The sequence below is a fragment of the Sphaerodactylus townsendi genome, linkage group LG07 (assembly GCF_021028975.2).
Source record: "Sphaerodactylus townsendi isolate TG3544 linkage group LG07, MPM_Stown_v2.3, whole genome shotgun sequence".
Taxonomy (NCBI): Eukaryota; Metazoa; Chordata; class Lepidosauria; order Squamata; family Sphaerodactylidae; genus Sphaerodactylus; species Sphaerodactylus townsendi.
The window spans coordinates 74,833,144-74,860,160 of NC_059431.1; the positions used below are offsets into that span (position 1 = coordinate 74,833,144).

Genomic DNA, 27,017 nt, shown 5'->3' on the forward strand with positions numbered 1-27,017 from the left:
TATTTTGGCTTGCTTAGAATCACTTAACATAGCTTATTAAACTAACATGTTTTTAGGATCAAATACTGGACATGATACAAACAACATTAAAATGTCCATTGTAAAAAGTTTTCAAATTCAAAACAATCATCAATCAAAAGATCAATCATGCTAAAATAGGAACTTGTATAAACTGTAAATAGTGCAAAGTACAGTGTAAAATCTACAGTTCATTACTAATCTATGGAACTTATTTGTGTTGTAAACTTGCCTGAAACTGCAAGAGCCTTGCAAAATATGATTACATTTTTTAAGAACTTAATTATGTTTACAAAAGGTTCTTTTCCTTATGTGATTTCTCTGGTAGACATGAATGGATGTGAAAAATAATCAGCACTGTAGTAATGTTCACATCAAACCTGTAATGTAAAACATATCAAACACATTTTAAAAAATCAATATAACTCATTTTCAGCATGGATACATCTTCACTAGCCTGTTTTAGACTGCAGCTGTCATTTGCCAAACCTTGATGCTATTCACTTCAACTCCAGCAATTCTTATGTTCTTGGAAGCAAATGCAACAAAATGTTTCAAAGAACTTTAAAATATTTATTTGGAACCGGATCCTTTTCTGTAGATACTTTTGGTTTGTTGTTTTTTTGTTAAAATTATTTCAATAGCTGAGAGCTAGATGCTTATACAACATCCATTCAGTTACCTGACAAAGCTGTGTTTGCACCCACTAAGGCACCCACTAAATTAAGGACTACCTTAAAAATGCTTCCTGTGTAAGGTTTTTAGGACTGAACCATAAGGTAGGAAGGTAAAGGATCCATTAACCATTCCTAATATCATCATTTAAAATTTATACATATAGATATATATATACACACACACGCACACATACACAAATAGAGTAGACCCAATAAAATTTGTAAGGGTCATGAACAATGAGAATTCCAGAGGGAAAGGTAGAGATCGGCATACCTTCATCTTCAATGTGACAATGTGACAATGGTAAAGGGAGGGACTTGGGCACAGAGGCTGTTCACTGAAGATGCTGCCATCCCTGTGTCTATTTTATGTGCCCATGCAGTAGGTATTGAGAGGAAGTAAGGGCTTGGCCTCACTACTTCCTCAGAACAACCAAGAGGGGGGGGGGGGGGGAGAGAGCAGGATTTGCAGCGTTTTGTGCTGTCCAGTGAAGCAAACTGTGCTCACTTCTTTCAATCAACATTACTAATTCTGCATCCCTGATCAAGGCTATTCTGGTATGCTATTTCTCCACCATGGATATTCCCAGGGAGCAGTAGGAAATTTACATGTACTACTCGTGTTCTTGGAGGCTCGTTCTAACCCTCCATATATTCTCCTACAGGGCAAGGGAGACTCTACCAATAGTAGTAGTTATTGTCTGCCCTTTCCCATTGTGGTTCCCCATGCAGAATCTGCTTACATCTGCTTAATTACATCACACACACACACACACGCCCCCTGGAGTCTTAAGGATGTCTAAAAGCACATCTTTTACTGAGAGATTCTTTTCTGTAAAATAATACTAATTATTCCAGATATATTTTAACATAACAACTTGCTCTGCAAATAGGATTGTTTCTGTACACCCCAAATACTGTATATACTGGCGTATAAGACTACTTTTGAACCCTGGGAAATCATCTGTAAAGTCTGGGGTCGTCTTATACGCCGGGTACTCTTATATGGCGAATATATCCCAAACTCTGGAAATTTTAACTGGAAAAGGGGGGGGGGTCGTCTTATACTCCCAGTCGTCTTATACGCCGGTATATACGGTATTTGGAACATCACTGCTTTCAAACTCCATTTCCAGTAAGCTTAGAGAACTGGTAGGGAAACCCATCTTACATATATTCACACTAAGAAAAATAGTTTGAAATTAGATAATTCATGACCCCCAATAAGGGGTCAGCTGTGGAAGAGTTCTTTTATCATATTTACAATGACTGTAACAATTCATTATTGTATATGTGAAAAGTACATTTTTGTTGTTACAGAGGGAAAGGATTTTAGAGAAGGTGGAGGTGAGGAAAGCTGCAGATAGTAGATTTTAACATGGATTAAGGCAGTTCAGTCAGAGTCTTCATCATCAAGGTATTCTTCTGCATTACTTAATGTTCGCATGATGTCTATAAAGAAGAAACAACACAGTTATCCATTTTTGTACAGTTAAATGACAACAGGAAGATGACAACTTATCACCATGAAAGGGATGTGATAAAGCAATTTGGTGTATCTTAAAATTTATGAGGGACCTGCAATCCACTTTTGCTTTCTGCCAGACTTCTCTTGCGTTAATGTCATCTGACTGCCCCATTGACTCTTCCTAATCTCACTTGAAACTGAATTAACTGTAACTATCCCCATGACTACACAAAACAGGACCCCCTCCAAGTGCACCACAAAGGTTTCCTCTTGACTAACACAGAGCTCTGCTCTTTAATTTTTACAGAGCTCGGCTCCATTATATCATATGTCAGTGGTGGCGAACCTTTGGCACTCCAGATGTTATGGACTACAATTCCCATCAGCCCCTGCCAGCCCAGCCAATGGGCCATGCTGGCAGGGGCTGATGGGAATTGTAGTCCATAACATCTGGAGTGCCAAAGGTTCGCCACCACTGTCATATGTGGAGTCTTTGTGGGGCTCAGGGAATGTGGGTTGTTTACTGAGCTAAAGGCATAAAATTTACAACTTAACTGTGGGTGACTCTCCTTAAAAGAACTCCAGAGTTTGGTAAAGATTGGGTCAGGGGGTCCAATTTTATGGGCCTCCATTTTTTAACCATTGAAACAACCAAAACTAGATGGGGCACCCTCTTTGAGGGCCCATAAAATTGGACCTTCTAACCCAATCTTTACTAAACTAGGAGGTATTTCTAAGGAGAATAACCTACAGCTACTGCAAATTTGGTGCCTCCACCTTAAAAAATGCTCCCTCAGAGCCTTGCAAATATTCTCCATATGGTATAATAAACTCAACCCACCCCCTAACCCCCAAATAAAAATTTTTGAATTTGGCCTTTTTGGCTCCATAAAATGCTGCCCTTTATTTTTTGATTTGGCATATTCAAATACATACCCCTAGCAAGTCTTTCTTGGCTTCCATTTACTATTATATCTGTTTGTTGCGAAGAGACCTTTATTAACCTCATCCACAATTGTAACTTTCCACACCTGCTTCAGAATATGACCTGTGGGCCTTCACGCTTAATTTATTGATTTATTTAATATACACTTAAAATTATTTTTAATATTTATTTTTATTATTTCCATGAAACAATACAGATTTAGTACAGAACAATGTACAAGAAAAAAGAATATTTTTCAAAACCAGAAAAGTTATTACTATTTCAATCCCATATTAATCCTTTCTTGCATATAATAAACATGACTTAAATAAATTTAACAATTCTTTTCTCAAATCACTATTAATGAGATAGAAAAAGACAAAAAAGGAAATATATATGTGTATTTTTAAATTTTATATAATTTTTAAAAAAATACTTCCTCTTAGGTGTTCCGTATACACTAAAAGTATTTGTAAAATTAGGGGGGAACCCTTGAAATCTTACCTTGTCCTTTTTTCTTTTTAAGCAGGGAAGCACATGCAGCATTAGTAGCCATGTCGAAAGCCAATTTTTTCTCATTATTTCTTAAATCTGTTCTGGCTTCTTTATGAAAACAAAAGCCAGGAAATTGTTAATTCATGGAAACATGAAAGAAAAGCCCACATATTATCATAGTCCTTGATGACATATTTGGTTTACAATTGAACTTTTTACCTCTCCCCTTAACTTCCAATGTAAAGCATGTGGGGCTTTCACCACAGAGATTAAAAAGGATAGAATGCCACCATTTGTACTCATGAAGAAGCAAAGTCAATGACAACTTCCTCTTTTTTTTATGCTAGAAATCCACTCTAGCCTTTCTATTGCTACATATAAATTTGCTGTGGTCTGAAAGATATCAATAGCTAGAATTAATTTGTAGCATAACTGTGGTAGCCTTGTGCTTCTCTGTATGAGACCAGAAAGAAGAAAGAGCATGTTATGGATGAGCATGCAGTGTTGGTTCAGCAAAATGCAACATGGGCTTCAGATGTAATTGCCAGGGTTGCTAACTACTTGGAGGAGAAAAAACTGTCCTGTCCCTTTAGTAGATGCTTAATGGGATGTTATTTACCAAGAGATGTTATTTACCTCCATACCTTGAAGCAATTGCCCATTTCCACACATTAAGCCTCTATTAAAGAGACAGGACTTTTAACCAGGCCTGCTAGCAACCCTAGTAACAGCTATGGCTCACCAGCACAAGTAGCATCCAGAGGGTTAGCAGCTACAGCAAGGCAGATAGTAGGCGTTGCCACTGCTTTTCTTTGCTAATTCTATTCTGCAGCTCTGCTGACTTGGCACTCTGTGATTAAGAGAGAAATCCTAAGCAAGTCTATTCAGAATTTTACTCAGCTCTGTCCAGTGGAATTTACTCCCAGGAAGCGTGCCTGGGATTGCACTGTAACAGTGAGCAGAGATGCGTGCAACTCTGCTTAGAACTCCTCTCTGGATAACTGAAATACTGCCTCACAGAGGCGTAGCTGGGCCAAACTGCGCCCAGTGCGCAGTGTTTTTTCCGGCCCCCCTTCCCACACTTACCTACATTCCTTTTCTATTTCTAGTACTTTTTGAGGCTGAAAAAAGCGGCCTCTTGACAGTTCAGGGAAAAAACTGCCTGACGAACTATACTTCCCAGGAGACCTTGTGAGCCCCAAGGTCTCCTGGGAACTGTTGTTCCTCAGGCAGTTTTTAGCTTGAACTGTAAATAGGCCGCTTTTTTCAGCCTCAAAAATTACTAAAAAAAGAAAAGGAACGTAGGTAAGTGTGGGAAGGGGAATGGTGTGTGTGTGTGCTGCGGGGGGCGCGCGGGGGGCGGAGAAAAGGGGGAGGGGCAGGGGGCGATTTTCCGGGGGGCCCTGGCGTGCACCCAGTGCACGACACACACACCCCCGCCCCCTTGGCACTCGCCACTGCTGCCTCATGACCATGATAATGTAAGTAATATGAGATATTACTGCTAATATGGTGCCCCCTCACTGCTCTGTGCCTGGGGCAGTTACATCAGGGTCCCCTCATATGAGGAGCCCCCTCATATGGGGAGCCCCACTGGCCCCCCCTCAGGGAGGTAGGTTTTTAAATTGGGGCCAGACGCCTTCTATTTATTTATTATGTATTATGGTTACTCGCTATTTTTATGAGTTTTAAGCTATTTTATGGGATGGAGCCTATGTATTTATATTTGTATGATTGCTCCTGTTGTTCACCGCCCGGAGCCCCCGGGGATCGGGCGGTATATAAATTGAAAAAATAAATAAAAATAAAATAAATAAATATGAAAAGACTTCCGTCTAAATTCCTTCTGTCTAAATTCCTTAAGGATCAGTGAACTTTGACTTTAGATCTCACTAAGAAATGCTGACCATGGAGCCTTTCATGGGTTGGTGATGGCAGAATCAATGACTCATTATTTGAACAGAAGATGAAAGACAGAACTGTATTGCAGCCAGACAAAATAAACATATGAAATCATCTGGTCTGCTTCCACACTTGGGGAGAGGGGCAGGTTCCATAGCGATCTGGTACTAATGTGATGGTATGGAAACTGTCCTTGAAACAGGGATTCTACATGGCAGAGAGCAACCTGTTTTCCCCCTCATTGTTAACCGGTTTCCCTTGCACACTCAATGTAAACTGAGTCCTCTCCCCCCCTCCCCCGTGTGTGTTCTCATGTGACTTTCAGGATTCCCTTACCTATGTTTTAATGTTTTTTTTTCCATTTTGGGGAGCAATCCCCTCCCTTCTCCTCTATCCAAAAGACAGGCTAAGGTGTGGGGGAATTCTCTTTTTCTTTTAAAAAAAACCCCACCTCTGAATATTTACAAAGCACCTCTGGACATCCCAACCTACCCTGTTTAAAAGGGAATTCTCTTCTGTTGTGCTAATTCCTAAATAAAAGAGTAATTCCAACAAATGAAAAGAGTAATTGACTAGCTCGTCACAAAAGTCTTCCATATATACTGTTTCCCCTTCAGACATAAGAAATTGCCCATGCTTAAAGTTTTCTATCCAAGAAACACTATTTTTACAGATTTAAAATAGATTTCATGTGTGAAAGAAACATGCTGGTCTGTGAAAATGATGAAAAAATGATTGGACGGCTAAAATGTGGGAAATCTTTGGTGTAAAAATAGCCCTATTTACAACAAATTGACTATGCAAATCTTTAGTCTGTTCCACACAGCACAAGTCATCCCGAGGACCTAAAAAGGCATCTTAGGAAGGAATACTGTACAGCTTTTTTTCCCAAGCTTTTTTCTTTAGGATGCCTTGTTTAAGCTCAAGGTGTCTTTAAAAAAAAACAACACTTCAAAGTGCACCATTGTTCTTTAAGGTGCCTGCAAGACATCCCCTGCCTGGCTGTGCAGAATGCAGAGTCTAGGAGGCAGTGGTGGGATCCAAAAGTTTTAGTAACAGGTTCCCATGGTGGTGGGATTCAAACAGTGGCGTAGCGCCAATGGGGCTGGGTGGGGCACGACGGGGGTGTGGCCAGGCATTCCGGGGGCGGGGCATTAATAATTTCTCTGTTACTGTAAAAAACTCTTACTGTAAAAAAAAAAGTTCCTAATTTCCAGCTGGTATTTTTCTGTCCATAATTTAAACTCATTATAGCAAGTCCTATCGTCTACTGCCAAAAGAAACAACTACTTCTCTTCTAATTGACTGCCTGTCAAATACTTAATACTTTCAAATACTTAATTTTGTTTCTAGAAATCAAAAGAAGGATACTTTCCTTAAACAAGGAACTTTACCATATTTCTAAAACATGTTTTTAAAACAGCCCAACAGGGAGAATTAGCCCGTTTTCTACCTTCGCTAACCAGCCACAGAGGAAACAACAGGACTTTATGATTTTTGGACCTAATGGAATTTCGAACGGAAAAGCAGACCCAATTAGTAACCCCCTCTCGGCACACACAAATAATTAGTAACCTACTCTTGGGAACTGGTGAGAACCTGCTGGATCCCACCTCTGCTAGGAGGTATCTTATTTTTCCCACCCAACTGTTTCACTCTCTGTTCAGTTTCATCCTCTGCTTGTGCCTGACATTTTATGTGCTGCTGAAGGAATTTTCCTGCCTCCATTTGATGGTTGTCCCAGGATGTTTGCTCTACAGCATAGTTGTACTCCCAGGATGTTTGCTCTACAGCATAGTTGTACTCAGCTCTTTCTGCTGATTCTGGCAATATATAGTTTTCCTTTTTAAATTTTCAAGGAGCTATCTTTGTAGCTATGCACATAATAACATCTGAGTCACTCAGAGGACTGCTTCACCTCCCATTGAGAAGCACTGGGTAGACTTCCCTTTGTGGACCATCTTAGTTTTTGCTAAGAAAAACTAAGATGTTCTGTGGAGGGCTGGTCTACTCAATCAGTGACATAGGTATAGATTTTTTATGGGGTGGGGCCGGGGGGGGGGGCCATGCCTCCGGCCTCAGTGCTTATAAAAGCAGCTCTCCAAGGGCAGGAATGGCAGACTTCCCTGCCCCACCCACCCCACCCCCTCCCACCAGCTGGGCTCCCAGTCGGCAGCCAGCAGTCCCTTCTGCCCTCCCTTCCGGACAGAGGTGTAGCTAGGAAAAATGGAGTCCGGTGCAAAATCTGAGTTCTGCCGCCCCTCTATGGGCGGCCACTAAAATGCTGGAATCCACCCCCAAACAACATCACTTTCAATTGTGCTTAAACTAGGGAACCCAGATTCTCCTTTTAAATCTACCTTAAAGGGAGAATCTGGGGTCCCCAGTTAAAACAACATTGAAAGTGATGCTGTTTTGGGGTGGATTCTCCCCCACCCTGAAACAGCATCACTTTCAATGTTTAAACTGGGGACCTCACACTCTCCCTTTAAATCCATGCCGAAAGGGGTGGATTTAAAAGGAGAATCTGGGGGAATTTGGAGGGTGCCTGCTGTCAGGGGTGCAATTGTTAAGCTAGCAGAACCAAACTTTCATGGTATCTTTAGGAGACTCTCCTGATAATACCACCCAGGTTTGATGAAGTTTGGTTTAGTGGGTACAAAGTTATGGACCCTCAAAGGTGTACCCCCCATCTCCTATTAGCTCCCATTGGAAACAATCAGGGATGGGGGAACCCCCTTTGGAAGTCCATAACTTTGAACCCCCTGAACCAAACCTCACCAAACCTGGGTGGTATCATCAGGAGAGTCTCCCAAAACATCCCTGGAATTTTGGTGCTGCTAGCATAAAAACTGCGCCCCTGGCAGGCCAAAAACTGAAAAACACTAAAAATTACAAAAAAACACAAACGGGAGGTGGAGCTTCGGACATGTAATGAGAACCCTCCCTTACTTACGTCCTTGTACCCAATGCTTCTCAATGGGCAGTAAATCTGAAAAGGCATCCAGAATTGGAGCATAACGAGCAAATGTCCTGGAGTAACCTTCAGCAAATGGAGGCAGGGAGAATCCCCTCAGCAGTGCACAAAATGTTAGGCACAAGCAGGGGGTGAAACTGACCAGAAAGCAAAATGGTCAGGAGGGAATAAACCTTTTTTCCCATCTGAAGTCTTTCCTGTCCAGAATCAAACTAGTAGCCACCTCTTTTTAAGACATCCCGTGGACATCTTATTTTGGGTGTGTGGAGTGAAAATAAGCAGTCGCCTCTTTTTATGACGTCCCACAGATTTTTTTTGTGCTGTGCAGAACGAACCTATGTCTATGACAAAACATGGGTTCATCAGTACCTTTTGCTAGCAGCATTTCTACGATATCTACATAGCCTTTCCATGCAGCAGCATGCAAAGCTGTATCTCCCAGTTTATTCTGTGGAGACAGAAGGAAAATAACCAGAGTTAAACCATATTAATGAAAAGTTATCCATGCCAATGGCAACTTATCATATTTAATGCATAATACTGACCTGTTGGTTTAGTTCTATGTTTGGTTGTGTCAGTAGCACTTCTACTATATCTACATCAATAAAAAAGAGGGGAGGGGACTTCTTGAGAAATTGGAAATTGTTTCTTGTACTCAAATTACAGCATGGAAGTCAACATTCAGACCCAACCCGCTAAAAATCCCAATATTATTAAAAGCCTGTGAAAGCTAAATTAATGAAGTATCTAGAAGAAATAAAGCATAAAAAGTGATGATAAGAACATAAGAACATAAGAACAAGCCAGCTGGATCAGACCAAAGTCCATCTAGTCCAGCTCTCTGCTACTCGCAGTGGCCCACCAGGTGCCTTTGGGAGCTCACATGTAGGATGTGAACGCAATGGCCTTCTGCGGCTGTTGCTCCCGATCACCTGGTCTGTTAAGGCATTTGCAATCTCAGATCAAGGAGGATCAAGATTGGTAGCCATAAATCGACTTCTCCTCCATAAATCTGTCCAAGCCCCTTTTAAAGCTATCCAGGTTAGTGGCCATCACCACCTCCTGTGGCAGCATATTCCAAACATAATCTGCACCGCCACTCGCGCGAAGAAGCGTTTCCCTTTATTAGTCCTAATTCTTCCCCCCAGCATTTTCAATGAATGCCCCCTGGTTCTAGTATTGTGAGAAAGAGAGAAAAATTTCTCTCTGTCAACATTTTCTACCCCATGCATAATTTTTTAGACTTCAATCATATCCCCCCTCAGCCGCCTCCTCTCCAAACTAAAGAGTCCCAAACGCTGCAGCCCTCCTCATATAGGAAGGTGCTCCAGTCCCTCAATCCCCATCCTTGTTGCCCTTCTCTGCACTTTTTCTATCTCCTCAATATCCTTTGGAGATGCGGCGACCAGAACTGGACACAGTACTCCAAGTGCGGTCGCATCCACTGCTTTTATATATAAGGGCATGACAATCTTTGCAGTTTTATTCTCAATTCCTTTCCTAAATTATCCCCAGCATAGAGTTTGCCTTTTTTTTTACAGCTACCATGCATTGAGTTGACATTCCCATGGAACTATCAACTAAGACGCTTAAATCCCTTTCCTGGTCTGTGACTGATAGCACTGGACCCCTGTAGCGTGTATGTGAAGTTTGGATTTTTTGCCCCTATGTGCATCACTTTACATTTTGCTACATTGAACTGCAGCATTTGCCATTTCTGGAGCCCACTCACCTAATTTATCAAGGTCCTTTGGAGCTCTTTCAATCCTTTGTGGTTCTCACCACCCTCACATAATTTGGTATCATCTGCAAACTTGGCTATACCACGCTACCCACCCCTACTTCCAGGTCATTTAAGGTGAATAGGGTTAAAGAGCACTGGTCCCAAAACGGATCCTCCTTGGGGGGGACAATTCACTCCCACATCTCTCCATTGTGAGAACTTCCCCATTTCACACCCACTCTTTGTTTCCTGTTTCTCAACCAGTTTTTAATCCATAGGAGGACTTCCTCTATTCCTTCCTCATTGCTGAGTTTTCTCAATAGTCTCTGGTGAGGAACTTTGTCAAAAAAGCCTTTGGAAATCCAAGTAGACAATGTTCACCAGTTCACCCCTGTCCACATGCCTGTTTACACCCTCAAAGAACTCTAGTAAGTTTGTAAGACAGGATTTGCCTCTGCAAAAGCCATGCTGACTCTTTCTCAACAGGTCTTGCTTTTCTACATGTTTTATAATTTTATCTTTAATGATAGATTCTACTAATTTACCAGGAACAGATGTCAAACTGACTGGCCTGTAATTTCCCGGGTCCCCCCTAGATCCTTTCTTAAAGATTGGTGTGACATTGGCCATCTTCCAGTCTTCAGGGATGGAGCCTGATTTCAGGGATAAGTTGCATATTAAAGTGAGAAGATCAGCAATTTCATGCTTGAGCTCTTTAAGAACTCTTGGGTGAATGCAATCTGGGCCAGGGGATTTGGTAACATTTAGTTTATCAATGGCTTCCAGAACTTCTTCCTTGTCTACCACTATCTTCGCTAGTTCCTCGGATTCGCCTCCTAAGAAGATTTGTGTTTGATGATATATATGTGTTTGATGTGTTTGATGATATATATCCTTTGATGATATATATCCTCTCTTTCTCACTTCCTTGAGGATCAGCTTTTGTAACTTATTTTCAAATCAAATACACATGCTTTTAGAGGATCAAATACACATGCTTTTAGATCAAGCTTTCTTTTTATTTTACTGATAGGTTAAACTTTTAAAATTAATATTTTCCTTCACTTAAATTAAATACAGAAATTCAAATTCCGCTATTGGTATCAAGTAGCAGCTGTTGTAAACATAGGAAACGTAGCATACAAGTAAATGGTTGGCAGTGCTGATTAAATTCCAGAATACCTTTGTGTCCCCCATGGCATGCCCAGTACAAGGCCGTGCTTCCAGCTTTGTCTAATCCATTGACACCAACTCTGTTATCCAAACACTCCCTCAGCCAGCTCAGGTTTCCTGAAAGAGAAAACTTGCATTTCACAAAGCACTGATATGGATGTGGTCGTGGAATCACTCAGTGAAAGCAACTGGCAGAAGTGTATTTAAGCAGCTTAAATTATTTTCTGTACATTGCCTCCCCTCCATCAGGAAGTTATCAGATCATATCATTGTTGCATGACTGGAAAAAAGTAAGCAAATATTATTTTCCATTCAACATTGTTCTTGAAAGCAACAGTTTGTCTTTGATAAAAATGCCAACCCTTACAGGTCAAAAGAACTTATGCACTTAAACTCCATGCATTTTGAGCTGCCTGTTAAAACAGATATCAGATGTTGTGTCCCAAAATGATATATTTAAAGTATTGCTATCCCACTTTTCTCCTGATCAGTGGAACCCAGAAAGGCTTACATTAAATGCAGGAGAAGCCAAATTTAAAAATTCTTATCGATAAAGCCCACATATCCAGAACACTTGTTGAGCCAATTCACAATAACAGAAATCAAGTTTCCATCCATTTGCTCAGCTTCCCTTGCAAAAAGTGTACCAAGAAAAATCAGACTCTTTTTAGATGGAAAAAAGAATATCATGTTTATTCAGACAACTAAAGCTGTAGAACACAGAAACCGAATCAGCAAAAACAAAACAAAAATATTCTTTTCTTTAAAACTGAAAAGTTTTTTCTTGTCACAAAGAAAAAAAGCCAAGCAAATACTTTATTTTCACACTTGTAGCATTTCCAGACTTTAAAAAAATTAGCAATCCACCCTATTCATTTCCACTAATTCAACTGGAATAGACCAGATGGATGCAAATTAATCTAATGAATAAGGCTGTTAGACCCACTGCTATTACAACTACCACTGCTAAATACATTTTTAGTATTTGCATACTATGGACCCACCTCTTTTGGCCGCTTCATGTAGTGGGTTGTCAATAGATTCTGCCTGTTCAGCCACTGAAAAACAAACATTTCAATCATAAGCAATGTATTTATCTTGCTAAATGCCTAGAGACAGAGGTTACTATTTCTGCCCTCTATACTCCTATGTGTTTCATATTTCTCAGCAACCCATGAGAGTAAAATATACATTATAGAAACAAAAACTTCAGAAACCTGAAGTGGAAATCACCATATTACTACTGGATGTGCTCTATGGTTTCTTCATGAGTAGGTAGTTTCTCCTTTCATTCTGGAGTCATGGAATGAAAAGACGGCTGTGAATCACCACGGGACGCAGTTGCAGCTTGGGGTGGGCAAGACGAAGTTTCTGATTCCAACCTCAATGAGGGTGGAAGCAGGAAAGTGGCCACATTGGGCCAGGGCAAGCGCCAGTGTGCCAGCTGCCTGCTGGCCACATCAGGAAAGGGGAGGGTTGGCCTGAGCCTTTATTTTATTTATTTATTTATACTTTGGGCTTCTAGACCGCCCCATCCCCGAGGGGCTCTTTAAAGGGCCAGGCCCTCCTTTGTGCCGGCCATATGCTTGGGCCGGCTAGCGATTTACCCCAGCCAAGAGTGTGGTGTGATTATTGGACAGGGACTTTGTCCGGAATGAGTTCCACCCTCGGACGGCAAATGTGAATGAGGTGGAACTACACACGTTGAATAGAAAGTGGTGGGATCCTGCAGATATGGAACTCTGTGAAAGTAAAAGAACTTCCACAGGTACCCAGAAACTCATGTCTTGGAAACAATTAGTTGCGTTCAATAAATCCCTTCTTCTAAGTGATGAGTTTTCTTCCAGTTGTATATCTATATTCCATTGCTAGGATGTATTATGCGATTCTAAGGGACAGGTTGAGCAGAGTGAGACAGATAGTGTAGTCACAAGATTTTAAAAATCAAATAACATACACTGTGAATGATGCTGCCTGCAACAAAAGGGAATCCTTAAGTTCTACAATTTGGAACAGAAGACAGATTTTAAAACATGTCTTTGAATAAGGCACAGTTGGAAATAGTAATGAGAATATTTATTTCATAGTCTTAGGACAGTACTGTTCCTCCTTCAGCAAAGCAATGGGACATTTTGGAGGTTATTAACATACAGAGCAGCTACAAATAAGAAGTGACTTAATAGCACTTAACACACACACACACACACAATCAAATAATGAATTAAACAGGCTGTATCAGCTAACTGTTGTCTCCAGCAGATGGTGCACAAGATGATGCAGAAGTATTTTTCCTGTTAAAGGACATGCTCTTAAATTAACATTTTACCATGAACTAATGGTTCCCAACAATGGGGCTGGGGACCCCTAGAGGGCACAGAGTTACTGTAAGAGGTCCATGAATTCATGTTCACTAGCATTTAATCATTTTGTCTTTATGTATTTTCTCAATCAATGGATACTAACAGTGCAACTACTATAATGGGGAAGAGTCTGAAAAAGTTTTGGTGTTAGAATGGGGTAATCATGCTCAAAAAGGTTGGGAACCACTGTCACTGAACATATCAAGCATTCATTTACTGCAGGCCAGTTCTAGCATAGTATAGGAGTCAAAATAGAATTAGGAGTTTTAAAGCCATGTTAAGCTGCAATTCAGTCTGTGGCAGCCACAACTGGGGGGGGGGGGTCTAATTTTTTGAATCCAATTGAATCCAACATCCCCACTGTGGTGCTTCTTTTTCTAAGCATCTTGAAGAGATAGAACTACATTAGAACTACTCATGGTTGCTCTTGCAGACTTTCCTTTTAAAAGTCTACATAAAGGATCAATTCTTTTTCTTCACACCCCAATTCATGAGGTTTATCTTTAAAAGCAATAGGAACAAGCAGACAACTCAAGACTTTACCATAGTTACTGGGGATCAGTCCAGTTCTGCCTTTACAGGTTCCCTTCCACCAATTTGTGTCACTCTGGAAGGAAAAGAACACAGGGTTGAAACAGGAAGCTACTATGCCACTCAAGCCTCCCCTTTACACAACACAGCCCAGAGTTTAACATACTGTGCTTTATAAACTCACCATATCAGAAATGTAAATTATGTCCCCTTCTTCAAAGTACAGCTCGTCTGGCTGGAACAATAAACAGATTGAATTAAGCTGCTGATTTAAGGGTCTGCATATACAGGATGCACAGCATTTGTGTGCTGACATCCAGCCTTGAGCAGCTTGTCTGAAATCCTGTCTGGAAGTGCTTTAGGAAGAAACAGGTGTGACCTCTTTCTCTCTTGAACCGAATAGAGATGGACATGCACGCTGACTTTACATCCCACAGTAGCCTGAGGTTTGGAGACTACTTGTTCATTTTTATTCCATTTTTCTTCCTAAAGCACTGTGAACTCCATCTTTCCCTTCCTGCAAGCAAGCACTGATGCAAGCATAGGCATAATGCCCATTGGGCAAGGTGGGCAGCTGCCCAGGGCATCACCTTGTGGGGGGCATCAAAATGCAGAGTTCGTTTTTGGGTATTTTTAGTGGTTTTCCATTGTTGGCCTGCAGGCGGCGCAGTTTTTAGGCTGGTGGCACCAAATTTTCATTGTATCATCAGGAGACTGTCCTTATGATACCCCCCAGGTTTGGTGAGGTTTGGTTTGGGGAGTCCAAAGTTATGGACTCCCAAAGGGGGTGCCCCATCCCCCATTGTTTCCAATGGGAGCTAATAGGAGATGGGGCTACAGTTTTGAGGGTCCATAACTTTGACCCCCCCCTGAACCAAACTGCACCAAACCTGGGGGGTATCATTAGGGCAGTCTCCTGATGAGATCATGAAAGTTTTGAGACTGTGCCTTCAGAAATGTGCCCCCCCCCCCCCAAGCCTGCAACCCCCATTAACAGCAATACAGAAAACTCAATGCAGAACAAGGATTCTTGGGCAAATTTCTGGGATGTTCCTTCAGGGGGCGCATTTTTGGATGTATCGACACCAAAATTTCAGGGTATCATCTGGAGACTGTCATGATGGCACCCCCCAAGTTTGGTGCAGTTTGGTTCAGGGGGTCCAAAGTTATTGGACCCTCAAAAGGGTAGCCTCCATCTCCTTAGCAAAGAATGGGGGATGGGGCACCCCCTTTGAGGGTCCATAACTTTGGACCCCCTAAACCAGTGGTGGCAAACCTTTGGCACTTCAGATGTTATGGACTACAATTCCCATCAGCCCTTTCCAATGGGAGTTAATAGGAGATGGGGGCTACAGTTTTGAGGGTCCATAATTGTGACCCCCCTAAACCAAACTGCACCAAACTTGGGGGGTCCCATAAGGACAGTTACCAGATGATACCCTGAAATTTGGTGCCGATACATCCAAAGATGCGGCCCCTGCAGGAACATCCCAGAAATTTGCCCAAGAATCTTTGTCCTGCATTGAGTTTTCTGTATTGCTGTCAATGCGGGTTGCAAGCTAGGGGGGCACATTTCTGAAGGCACAGTCTCAAAACTTTCAGGGTCTCATCAGGAGACTGCCCTGATGATACACCCCAGGTTTGGTTCAGGGGGGCCAAAGTTATGGACCCTCAAAACTGTAGCCCCCATCTCCTATTAGCTCCTGTTGGAAACAATGGGGGATGGGCACCCCCTTTGGGAGTCCATAACTTTGGACTCCTTGAACCAAACCTCACAAAACTTGGGGAGTAGTATAAGGACAGTCTCCTGATGATACGCTGAAATTCTGGTGCTGATATGTCTAAAAATGCACCCCCTGCTGGCACCAATGTCCTGGTGCAAAAAAATGTGGTTGTGGTGGAGTGGCCGCCCATGGGCGGGGGGGGGGGGCATCCAACTCAGGTTTTGCCAAGGGCTACAGTTTGCCTTGTTACACCCCTGGATGCAAGAAATAATATAGAGGAATACACATTATTTTTTTTAATGAATTTCATTCTTCATGCCCTTTTACAAAATCTGGTTCACACCGGTTACCCAAAACTAGATCACTAGGTCATGCTGAATTGTTATCACTCTATGTCCTGTGAAATTACTCACAAACAGATGCAGGCTCACACAAATGCACCCACACACTATAGGCACAGCCACCACTAAAGTCTTCATGACATATGCTATTCTGCTTCTTATGTTAGCTAGAAGCAAACTCTTTTCTGACTCCTAGATATGGCCTACTCCCTGGCCTTCAGATGAGAGACCAATCATTCTGTTCTGTGTTGCTGGGAATTTCAATGAGCCCAACCTAAACGTAGCTTAGCAAAAAGCCAATTGCCTGGTCACCTCAAATGAGTAAATAAGATCACCTCACTGCATTTAACAACTGTCACTGAAATAGGAAAGAGAGAGAGAGAGATGACTAAGCAAGCCCAACAGTGTTGAGCTGGGAAAGCAAATGCAGCAAGGCTGACTGGTATTCTTTCTGTCCATGTCTGGCAGACACAGAGAAAAGAAAGACACAGCCCAAGCTAAGTTCTTTCAGTCATGCAAATATAATGAACCTTTCAGGGTCCCCCCCCCACCCCCCACCCCCAAATCAGTATCTTTAAAAGATGGAAAGAGAAGATGAGCCTGTGCTCAGTTTCCAAAGAGCAGCTCTGGAGGCTGGACTAGCAGTTCACCTCTCCGCTTCCCAGATTTCTCAGAATGGGAAGGGGGGGGGGGTGACAGTAAGGTGGGACAAGAACATGTAGGTAGTGGAAAACTGAGGGAAATTCTGTGTTGCTGGGCAGATGATCTCACTTGTGGGGCTTTTTTATTTACATTAAAACATTTTCCCTGATGCAGGAAAATGAGGTGGTACAATGGTACTGATAAGGTGGTACCTAAACTGGTATCATATCAGACTGTTGGTTAAAACTTACCAATCTATTTACATGGAGTCTGAGGTGGCAATTCCATTTTATCACCTTAGGACTATGCACTTCATTCTCTCGAATGCTAAATAATTACACCAGAGCTAGGCTCCCATGTTGATTAGTTCAAGCTTGCAATTCACTAAAAAGACACACTTTAGAAATTTCTTTTAGAAAGAAAATTCCCTGTCCATCAGCATCGTAAACTCTGCAAACCTTAATCAAAGGATGTGTAAGAGAAGATTTTCTTCTCAAAGTTTTTTGCTAGGATATAAGCATAGTCATTCATGTGACTGTGGAAAAGATGTGCTGAATCAGCAAAGCACAAAAAATTCCAACATCTGTAAGACATATTTTGTGGTGCATTTCATCTAACAACCGATGAGCGTGTTCTCACTAAATCACTGTAAATTAATGCTCTCTCTTTCATGAATTCAAATGATCCCAGGAGGGTAATCACAATCTTGTAAGACTCAGCTTTTGATATGCTTTTTCTCTATTCGTAGCAATGTAACAGAAGAGGCATTTTTATAGCATTTCAAAGCTTTTTATGTTTTATACATTTTTATAGTCTACTACTGTGATGGCGAACCTATGGCACGCGTGCCACACGTGGCATGTGAAGGCCTCTCGGCGGGCACGCAAGATCCCGGGTTTCCCCCTCCCCCGAGCAAGTCGCCGCCGCCATTCCCCCTCTGCCCAAGGGAGAAGGAAGCCACCTTCTTCCTCGGGGAGGGGGGGAATGGTGGCAGCGACCTGCTCGGGGCTGCCTGCTCTCGCGGCACGGGAGCTGGCGGCGCGCAGCAGGGAATCACCTCTATCCGAGGGAGAAGTTGCTTGTCTTCTTCCTCGGGCAGAGTGGGAGGCGGCGGTGGCCTGCTCGGGGCAGCCTGCTCTTGCGTTGCAGAAGCAGGCGGAGCCAAGCAGGGAACCCCCTCTGCCCCAGGTAAAAGGTGGCTGCCTTCTCCCTGGAGCACAGGGGGAATGGCAGCAGCGACGTGCTCGGGGCCACCTGTCTCGCGGCACAGGTGCAGGCGGCGCTGAGGAGGGAACCCCCTCTGCCCCAGGGAAATGGTGGCTGCCTTCTCCCTCGGGCAGAGGGGGAAACTGCAGCGGCGACCTGCTTGGGGTCGCCTGCTCTCATGGCACAGGAGCAGGTGGCTCTAAGCAGGGTACCCCCTCTGCCCCAGGGAGATGGTGGCTGCCTTCTCCCTCGGGCAGAAGGGGAAACTGAGGCGGTGACCTGTTTGGTGGCCTCCAACACTCCAGCCTGGGCACTTTTTTTAAGCCCAGAAAGGGACCCTTTCTCGGCATAAAAAACCTCAAACAAATGCAAAGGCAGGAGTTCCCCCTCTCTCTCTGAGAGGAAAAGTGGAGCTCCAGTCTCCTTTGATCCATCCAGTGTCCTTTGATCCACCCCCATCAAGCTTTCTCTGCCCATGGATCACAGGGTCCATGGGCAGTGACAGCTTTCCCATTCCCCCCCTATATCCCCATCAAACTTTCTCTGCCCCTGGATCACAGGGTCCATGGCCTCATCTGTGTCTGGCATCTTCAGAGGTGTATCACAGAGGGAAGTCACAGAGTTCCCTCTGTGATACACCCCTGAAGATACCAGACACAGATGCAGGTGAAACGTTAGGAGTAAGATCCACCAGACCACGGCCACACAGCCCGGAAAACCCACCAGAACCTATAAAACCTCAGTATTCAGGTTAAATTGCCGTATTGGCACTTTGCGATAAATAAGTGGGTTTTGAGTTGCAGTTTGGGCACTCGGTCTCGAAAAGGTTCGCCATCACTGGTCTTTTATGTTATACATTTTGAAAGTTATGAAACTACCCTTTATCCAGATCCTCATATGATTATTGTTGAAAGCATTCCTTCATTCTGTTTAATCAGGAATGGCTTAAGCTAAATCTGGACTAGTAGAACAGGACCTATTCACCTAATCCATGGGAATATATACATTGGAAACTTGCTTGAAAAAGACTACAAGTGAAGTTTAGTGTACAGTGATCTGAATTATGATCTATGCATCTAATAAGCTATGCATGATTTAAAACATATTGTTTTAGCAAACACCAGTACATGCCCAAGCGTGGTAATAGCTCAATTCTACACGTGATATTATCTGCTTGCTTTTAGTGTAGGCCATAAAACACACAATCTTATAAATAAGACCTGAGCATGTGCAAAGCATCAGATTGAGCCCATTCTTTTTCTTCTACAAGAAAAATGGAAATCATATTGATGTATATCCCGGTTATATGACCTGTATATCAAACTTCCTAATCACAATTTCCCAGCATTTTTGAGAGGAAAAAAAAGATATACTTACAGTTCTGGGCTCAAATGTGTACAGGGCTCTAAAGACTTTGACTTGCCCTAACAGTGAGGGGGGAAAAATATGTTAAAGGCATCATAGTGCTGCTTTTCCCTAAGGCTGAATTAATTAAGTACATGTGTTCTAGTCCAAACAACTGAGGATAAAAATCATGCCCAGCTCATTTCTTCTTTTTGGAAAAACCTACTATGGTGCAATGGCTAGACTGTTGTCAGACCAAAGATACTTGTGTTCCAATACTAGCTCATCAACAAAGCTTCTTATGTGACCATTTAATCAGGATTTCAGTAATACATTTCTAGGTGAGCAATGGTTGTGCTTCAGTAATTGGAAGCATTGCCAGCTGATGATTTAAGCAAGATGCTGAGGATGCTGGCCAGACATGGCGAGCAGAATGGGGAAGCTGTGAAAAAAGTCACAAGAAAGTAAGCGACAGAAAAAACAGGAAATTATTTCAAACAGAGCTACACAGCAAACTCAAATTTCTCCTTCCTTTACAAACCATGTCAATTAATAGAACATTTAAGAAGAAAGTTAAAGAATGGAATGAAAAATTAGACCAATTAAATTCAAATTCAACTAAAAGGGGAACTAGCAATGAACCTCTAGTGGGACATTAATGGACAACTCTAATTTTGAAGCAGCAAATAATAAAGGCATTTAATAAAGCTTTGTTTTAATTTTCAGTGTGTTTCACGTATATTACCTACCATTGCAAGGTAGATCAATATCATTATTGGAGACAAAGAGATGAGAAAACCTAAACGCACTTCATCAGTCCATAGAAAATGCAGAATTTGAACTGCAGACTTATTCAAAACCAAAGTGCACATGATCTACAACATGCATGTAATGGTTTCTGTTTCCCTCCTTTAAAAAAGGGGGGAGCCACTAGAAGGGGGTGATTTGGAATGTGGGGAGAAGCTAAGAGGCACAATGATAGAGCACATGCTTTGCAAGCAAAAGGTACCAGGTGCAGTCCCTGACATCTCTAGCAGCAGGCAGGGAAAGACCTCCTGGCACCTGAAGCTCTGGAGAGCATTTACCAGACAAAACAGACAATATGGAGCTACATGGACTAACAACAGTCTGACTTGGTATAATGTAGGCTCCTATGAATGGACATGGCCAGGGCATTGCTTCAAAGCGATCTCCCTGCTGCATTTGTATGTTACATATCATCCGACCCTCAATCAGCCCAGCTGCCCTGATGAACGGTTTCATTTTTTTAAAAAAGTCTACTTTTTGGTTTTAAATGGGACTGTCATGAACTACTGTCTGGTCCTCCACCATCCTCTCAGATAAATTGTAACCTCTCTGATTTGTGGGTTGCCTGAGGTTGATGTAACAGGGTGTATTATGGTAGCATGCCGAGTAGCCAATGAAGGTGGATACGGGCATGTGCTCTCTGTAATTAAACCACTTTATTTCTACAAGACACAAACTCAGGGTACTATAAGAACAGATGAAGGTGAACTAAGCAAAATAAACAAAGGAATTTTTTTTTACAATGCATGGTATATCTGGGTTTTCTTAGTTGCACGTTGCGCCCCTTTGGTGCATCTGCGATCCTCTTTAGCTTCATTCCCCTCTGCTAAAATACACAAGAGAGATATCTGCCCTAACACACTTCAAAATGAATAAACCTTGTTGGCCCCAGCCCAACGCATGCTCCCTGGCCCTTAGCTAATCTGGGTATCAGGTTCTGGGCTCAAGCCTGAGAGAACCTGGACCTTCCACTTCTGGGTTTGCTAGACATCACCATATTTGCTGGTAAAGGTGCCTCTTATGCCAGTGGAGGGGGCAAATACACTAACGCAGCCCTCTGCCACTCCCAATGCCCATCAGCTCCCCATTTGGATTGGGCTGCCTGTGGGCTAGAGCAAGCAGGGAAGTAGTAAAGTCCCACAGTGTGAAGCCCATAACTAAATGCAGGCCACTGGATTTTACAGCAGTAAAAACCCTACAATAATTTTTAAAGGAGAGGAAAGAAAGGGGAAAATGAAAAGGAGGAAGAGCACTGACTTCATGATGTCACCATTACTTGGAAGCAAATTCTACTGAAATGCAAATAAATATGATGATTAGGTGTTGATTTAGACAGTGCATAGCACTTTTCATTCAATTTATTTTCATAATAAACTCACTAGAGAAACCACACAAGACCAGAGCAATTTCTTTTGGACTTATATACAATATTGCTCCCTAAATAACAAATGTTAGGGGGTAAATTTGTCAGTCTTTTGCCACAGAAAACAAAAGCTTTTAGCACTTTAAAGAATAAGAGATGTATAGCAGCATCTGCTTTTAGGTCTCCTGTTTCATTAGAGGCATGAAGCAGGTTCTAGCCCATAGAAGTGTATGCTACAATAAATATCTTAGTCTTTAAGGTGGTCAAAGATTCCTTTTTGCTTCCTGAAATGATACAAAAGGGAACAAACAAGAAGCTATTCACAGCAATTCTGAAACAGTATTTTTCCATCTCAGAAGGAGAACTGTTTCAAGTTATACCTAGTACATGACATTAACACACAAACAAAAACCAAAGTTTCTTAAAATTAGATATATTACCAAAAAAAAACAGCATCTGGTAGGCCGTTAAAATATTATTTATCATAAATTAACATTCAACTGCCATGTCAAATATGGGAGAAATGGCTCTTTAAATCATCTTAGATTATTTTTATCCCTGCAAGATTGTGGGAGGCTTGCCTTCAACTAAGCACTAGTGTATTCCCCCAACAAATCAGCTTCTGTTTTTGAACACTAGGGCTTTTCTTCCCCAGTTATTTCCCCAACCCCGCCCCTACATCAACCTCTTTGTACCATCCTGTAGTTCTAAATTTAAAACGATTCCCTTCTTCAATACTTTTGATATTTAAATTCTTATTCTCCTCTGCGACTTCCTTCCAAACACCTAGGCATTTTTTTAAAAAAGCCTATCTGTAACGTCCAAAGTTGCTTATTTCAACATTTTTGGTTGGGCTCAACCTCTAAGACGGAAAAGCTTTCGACATTGGAGGGGGAACTGAAATTACTTCTGTATTGCAAGTAATGTGCCTATGGTGGAGTGCCAGTGTCCGCTTAGGAAATGATGAAGGACGAATGCGGTCTGAGGAGGTCACAGGATGCCATTATAGGTTTGGACTACTGAATGGTGCAATTCTGATCATGTAAAAACAAGACTTTCTGAGAGAAATAAAAGTCTCCAGCCTCTGAAATCTCCCTCTTCGTGATAGATGCATGAGTATACAACCCATTTATTTATTTATATCTCCCCCTTTCTCCTCAATGGGGATCTAGAGCAACTTACAATCAGATTCTTCTGTGGCTAGTGCAGTGTCATTATTAGAAGAAAATAGTTCTAAAGCACAGAGTCTCCTGTTCAAGTGTCATATGATCCATTAACTCATTGTGGCACATTGCACATTGTGGTTTGCAAGTTTTCTGTAATATAATATACTGATTACTTGTGCAGATCATATGAATTAAAATGCTATGTACATACTAAGAAACTATAAATGTAACCTCAGGCTCACATGAAGCAACAAAACTGACCTAAGGCTAGTCTTAGAATTCAGAAGTTTGAAAGACTTACACCACTGTCCCTTTTCTTTATTCTGCATTGTCCATATTCAAGCTTTTTGTGTTTGATCAGACTGAAAAAGTATTTTTCTAATGCCAGAATATTTGGGGGCTGAACTCCGTGTTTGGAGGCTTCCTTAGAGTCATAGGTAAAAGAAACAAGGTCAGATAGTCATGACTCTTACTCTTATTATTATTTAAAATATTTGTTAACCACTTTTCTCACAACAATGATAAAACCTATAAAAGTCATAGATTAACTTCTGAACTTTTAAGAAATTCCTCTGGATCAATAACAACACATAAAGGAGATTTTTAGTGAGTTCATCTCCTTGTCTGAATCCTCTATCATATTATCCTAAATTTGTATGTGTTTTACAGCCCTGGTACCAGAATCTATATCCCATTTCTAAGCAGTGCTTTCAGAGGTCAATTTGGATTACAGAGACAACTCTCAAAACAACCAGAGCAATCCATCTGCAATGGATAGAACTTGCAGCTGCTTCAAAACAGGTAGGTGGACCAACAATGATGCAATTTCAGTTGCTTTAAAAAAAAAATATTTAACCTCCAAAAGGATTAACCAGGACAATCATTGCTGATACAAGGGATCAAAAACATTGAACCTCGTCCTGAAAACACAAAGGCCGAAGGAAACACTCTGATGTGTTTGAGGAGCCTCTCAAGTTCAAGCAGTTCCTCTTTCTTTTCTACCTCTTTTTCGCCATCAACACCATCTGCATAGCAGAGAGAATCACAATGTTGTGATCAGCCACTGTGGTATAATGGCTCGAGGATCAGACTAGGATCTGCGAGACCCAGGTTTAAATCCCTGCTCTACCATGGAAGCTTGCTGAGTGATTCTGGACCAGTCACTCTCTCTCGGCCTCAAGGGGTTGTTGTGAGGATAAAACAGAGATGGGGAGAATGTTGCAAGCCACTCTGGGTCTCCTGTGGAGAGAAAGGTGGACTATAAAATAAATAAATATGTTCTTCCCCTCTCCCCAAGTAGATATTATCACTTGACAGAAAAGGGGAAAATTAATGGTAATTTGTGATTTCCAGTGCAATCCTAGGAACACTTTCCTGGGATTAAGGCCGCTTGAGAAGACTTACATAGAATTCTGATTAGATCTGCTTAATATTTTTGTCAACAGTCTTAAATGAATATTTTGGAACAAAATTACAGTCCTGCAAGACAGAACACTCGATGCATGTGAAAGGACCAACTTTCTAAATAGTTCCTTCCCTCAGTTATTTGTATATTTTCCACAATTTTTACTATTGTAGTAAACAGCAGCCCAAAGATTAGCAATCATATTGCTCTTTTGGTATTAAATGAAGAGCATAAATGTGGATAGACCAAAAAACACTTACTCCCTTGTAGTCGACCCACGTGGTCAGCGTAAGAACGAGACGAGACGCGGAGATAACATCTGGTGGAGATCGCCAGCAGCGGGAGCCCGGAGGTCCGTGTTCCTAGCGAGTCTACCGCGTGCTGGCTCCTGGCACCTTTTATTGTTATTCTATCGAGGGCGTGTAGGAGGGAGGACCGGGGAGTTCCGAGAGCTGGAGGCGGAGGTCGGAGATCATCATGCGTGATGCATGATCTCACCTGGCTACGCAGCGGATGAGGAGCGTAAGCCGCCTGGAGCTCTCCAATCCTCACCTTGGGGCAAGACCATTGTCCCTACGCCTTCGGTGATTGAGCCAGATAGTTCATGACCCGTGGACTCATAGGGGATGAGGAGGGGGTGCGGTGCGAATTCAGAAGGCCGTAGGGGTCCGCTGGCGCCCCTAACGTTCTGGTAATTAACGGTGCTGCTGGGTCAGCAGTGCATTACTACACTCCATAAATCTATCTAAATATCCCATCCCACTTCAAATGAAAATTAAGAATCTTATACTTTCTTTTGACTGGTTATGATTTTTCTATATTTTTTACAAACACTGCATATTTTGAATCTTAGAACTGGTCTTTAGTCTTCCTAATTTTCCTTCCAAAGAGATGACTTTTCTATAAAAATTTTAAGTGGCAATATAGAAACTGACAAGTAAACCAGTGAAAGAAAACACACAAACACCTATCAACAGTTAAGCTTGTTTGGAGACATTTTTTGTTCCCAGAACAAATAGGAGGGGGGAAAAATCACAAATTTGCTGACAGGTGGTTAGAAAAATGTAATCTTTCTGATAGCTAATCTGTTCTAACAGGAACTAGGGACATAGATTATTGTAATAAATTTGAAAAATATAAAATATTCAATATCTTAAAAATTCATTTCATGTAATCCCATGAATATGCAATAAACTGGAATGGGAGCTTCATGCAATACAGTGAACTATAAACCACTTAAGACACTAATCTCCCACTTAATAATTTTAATCTTAATTTTTTTTCAGCAGCATTAAACTGATGTTTGTGAATTTGTGTCACAAGTCATTGGAGGTTATTGAACCTGTGCCATTTGCCATTCTGCTATTAGAACACTCAAAATTGCTTATCCAACTGGAGCCTGATCAAGATAAAAGTTTTGTGTGTGTGATGGAGGAAACACACTTTTCACATCCTAAAGCCTCACAAATTAGTACTGTTTATTATTTGCCTTGCAAATATTTGAGAGGGAAGCAAGTCAAGATTCCCTAGCACTTCTTACATTTCATTTATTTATGTTATTTAAAGTCCACCATTTTCACTGCATCTTAACGTGGCTTACAGTTTAAAAATGCAATGCCAGAATTCTATACGATATTTGTGCTTTTCTATCTCACAGGCTGTTTGTAGGAACATCTCCTTCTCATTCTCTCCCCCCAACCTTCAGGAGCGGCCAAGCTAAGAGGGTGCAACTTTCTTCGTTACTCACATGCCTGATGGTGTGCACGGGGAGGAGAAAGTGTGGTGCTCGGTCTGATTAGTAAGCTGCATTAATGCACCAAACCTGGAGCCACACACATGCCCCATAGCAGAGCTTGCACAAAGATCCCCCGATCGATAGCAACTGCATTGGCCATTTACTCCTTGCTGCCGCCACCTCCCTCCACAGCCCGCTTGACAGATGCAGCGCACTTCCTGCTCCATTCAGGCCAGTGGGGGCCAAAGATTGTGTATGTGTGTGAGAGAGACACACACACAGAGATACAATAGACAGTAGAGTCTTTTTTCAGAGCCACACCCCGGACAACAGAATTCACCACCCCCCTCTTAAAAAAGGACCAGCCCCAGAGTTTAGTCCTTCGCCGTCTCCTGGTGCATCGCAAAGTGACAAGGAGAACGGAACAAATGAGACCAAGAAAGACGGCGAAGAAACTGCTTCAGTGGCAGTGACCGTTCAAAACCACAAACCACGTGTGACGTGTAGGAGAGCACCCCCCCTACACTCATCCGCACAGACCAGCACCCAACGATCAGCAGCTGCCCCCTTCTCAGGCTTTCTCCCTGCCACCTTGCTCCCATGCAGGATGTTCACGGGACTGCACGAGTGGTTCAAGATGACGGCTACCAGGAAGAGCAGGAGGGACTGGGACGCGGGCCATCTCACTTACCTGGCTTGGCTGGTTTAGGTGGCGGCTTGGACATTGCTGTGTAAAAATTGCAGGGAAAGCGCGAGAGCCCTGGCTTCCTTCCTCTGGAACTTTGCAGCCCTCAGCACAGACTCGCCGAGGCGGGATAGCGAGCTGCGGACGGGGTTGGGCGCGCTGCTGAAAGTCCCAGCCGAGTGCACAAGTTGTTTGCAATGATGCGGAAGTGGGATTCGCCGCGCCAGCACGAGCGCTGACAAACAGGGACATAGACCGCCACGCCCTCTAGAGTCCGCATTGGGACACTGCAGCTATTGAGAAAGAGCCGGGGAGGCTCTGGGTGAGTGGGCTGTGGCTTACTTTAGACA

General features: G+C 42.3%; 1 protein-coding gene across 2 annotated transcripts; it reads right to left on the reverse strand.

Annotated features, from left to right (window-relative positions):
- Positions 1-381: 381 nt before the first annotated feature.
- On the reverse strand, positions 382-26,934 carry OSTF1 (osteoclast stimulating factor 1). 2 transcript variants are annotated; one of them, XM_048504236.1, is made up of 10 exons: positions 26,674-26,852; positions 19,540-19,586; positions 14,434-14,484; positions 14,262-14,325; positions 12,363-12,416; positions 11,368-11,475; positions 9,008-9,057; positions 8,832-8,910; positions 3,593-3,691; positions 382-2,147 (listed from the first exon to the last, which is right to left on the reverse strand). In XM_048504236.1, exons 1-10 carry the CDS (start codon positions 26,705-26,707, stop codon positions 2,089-2,091), a joined length of 645 nt encoding a protein of 214 aa, XP_048360193.1. In that variant the 5' UTR covers positions 26,708-26,852; the 3' UTR covers positions 382-2,088. The 2 variants fall into 2 exon arrangements, with proteins under 2 accessions (XP_048360193.1, XP_048360192.1); XM_048504235.1 differs by lacking the exon at positions 19,540-19,586 and having other exon boundaries at positions 26,674-26,934.
- Positions 26,935-27,017: the final 83 nt, after the last annotated feature.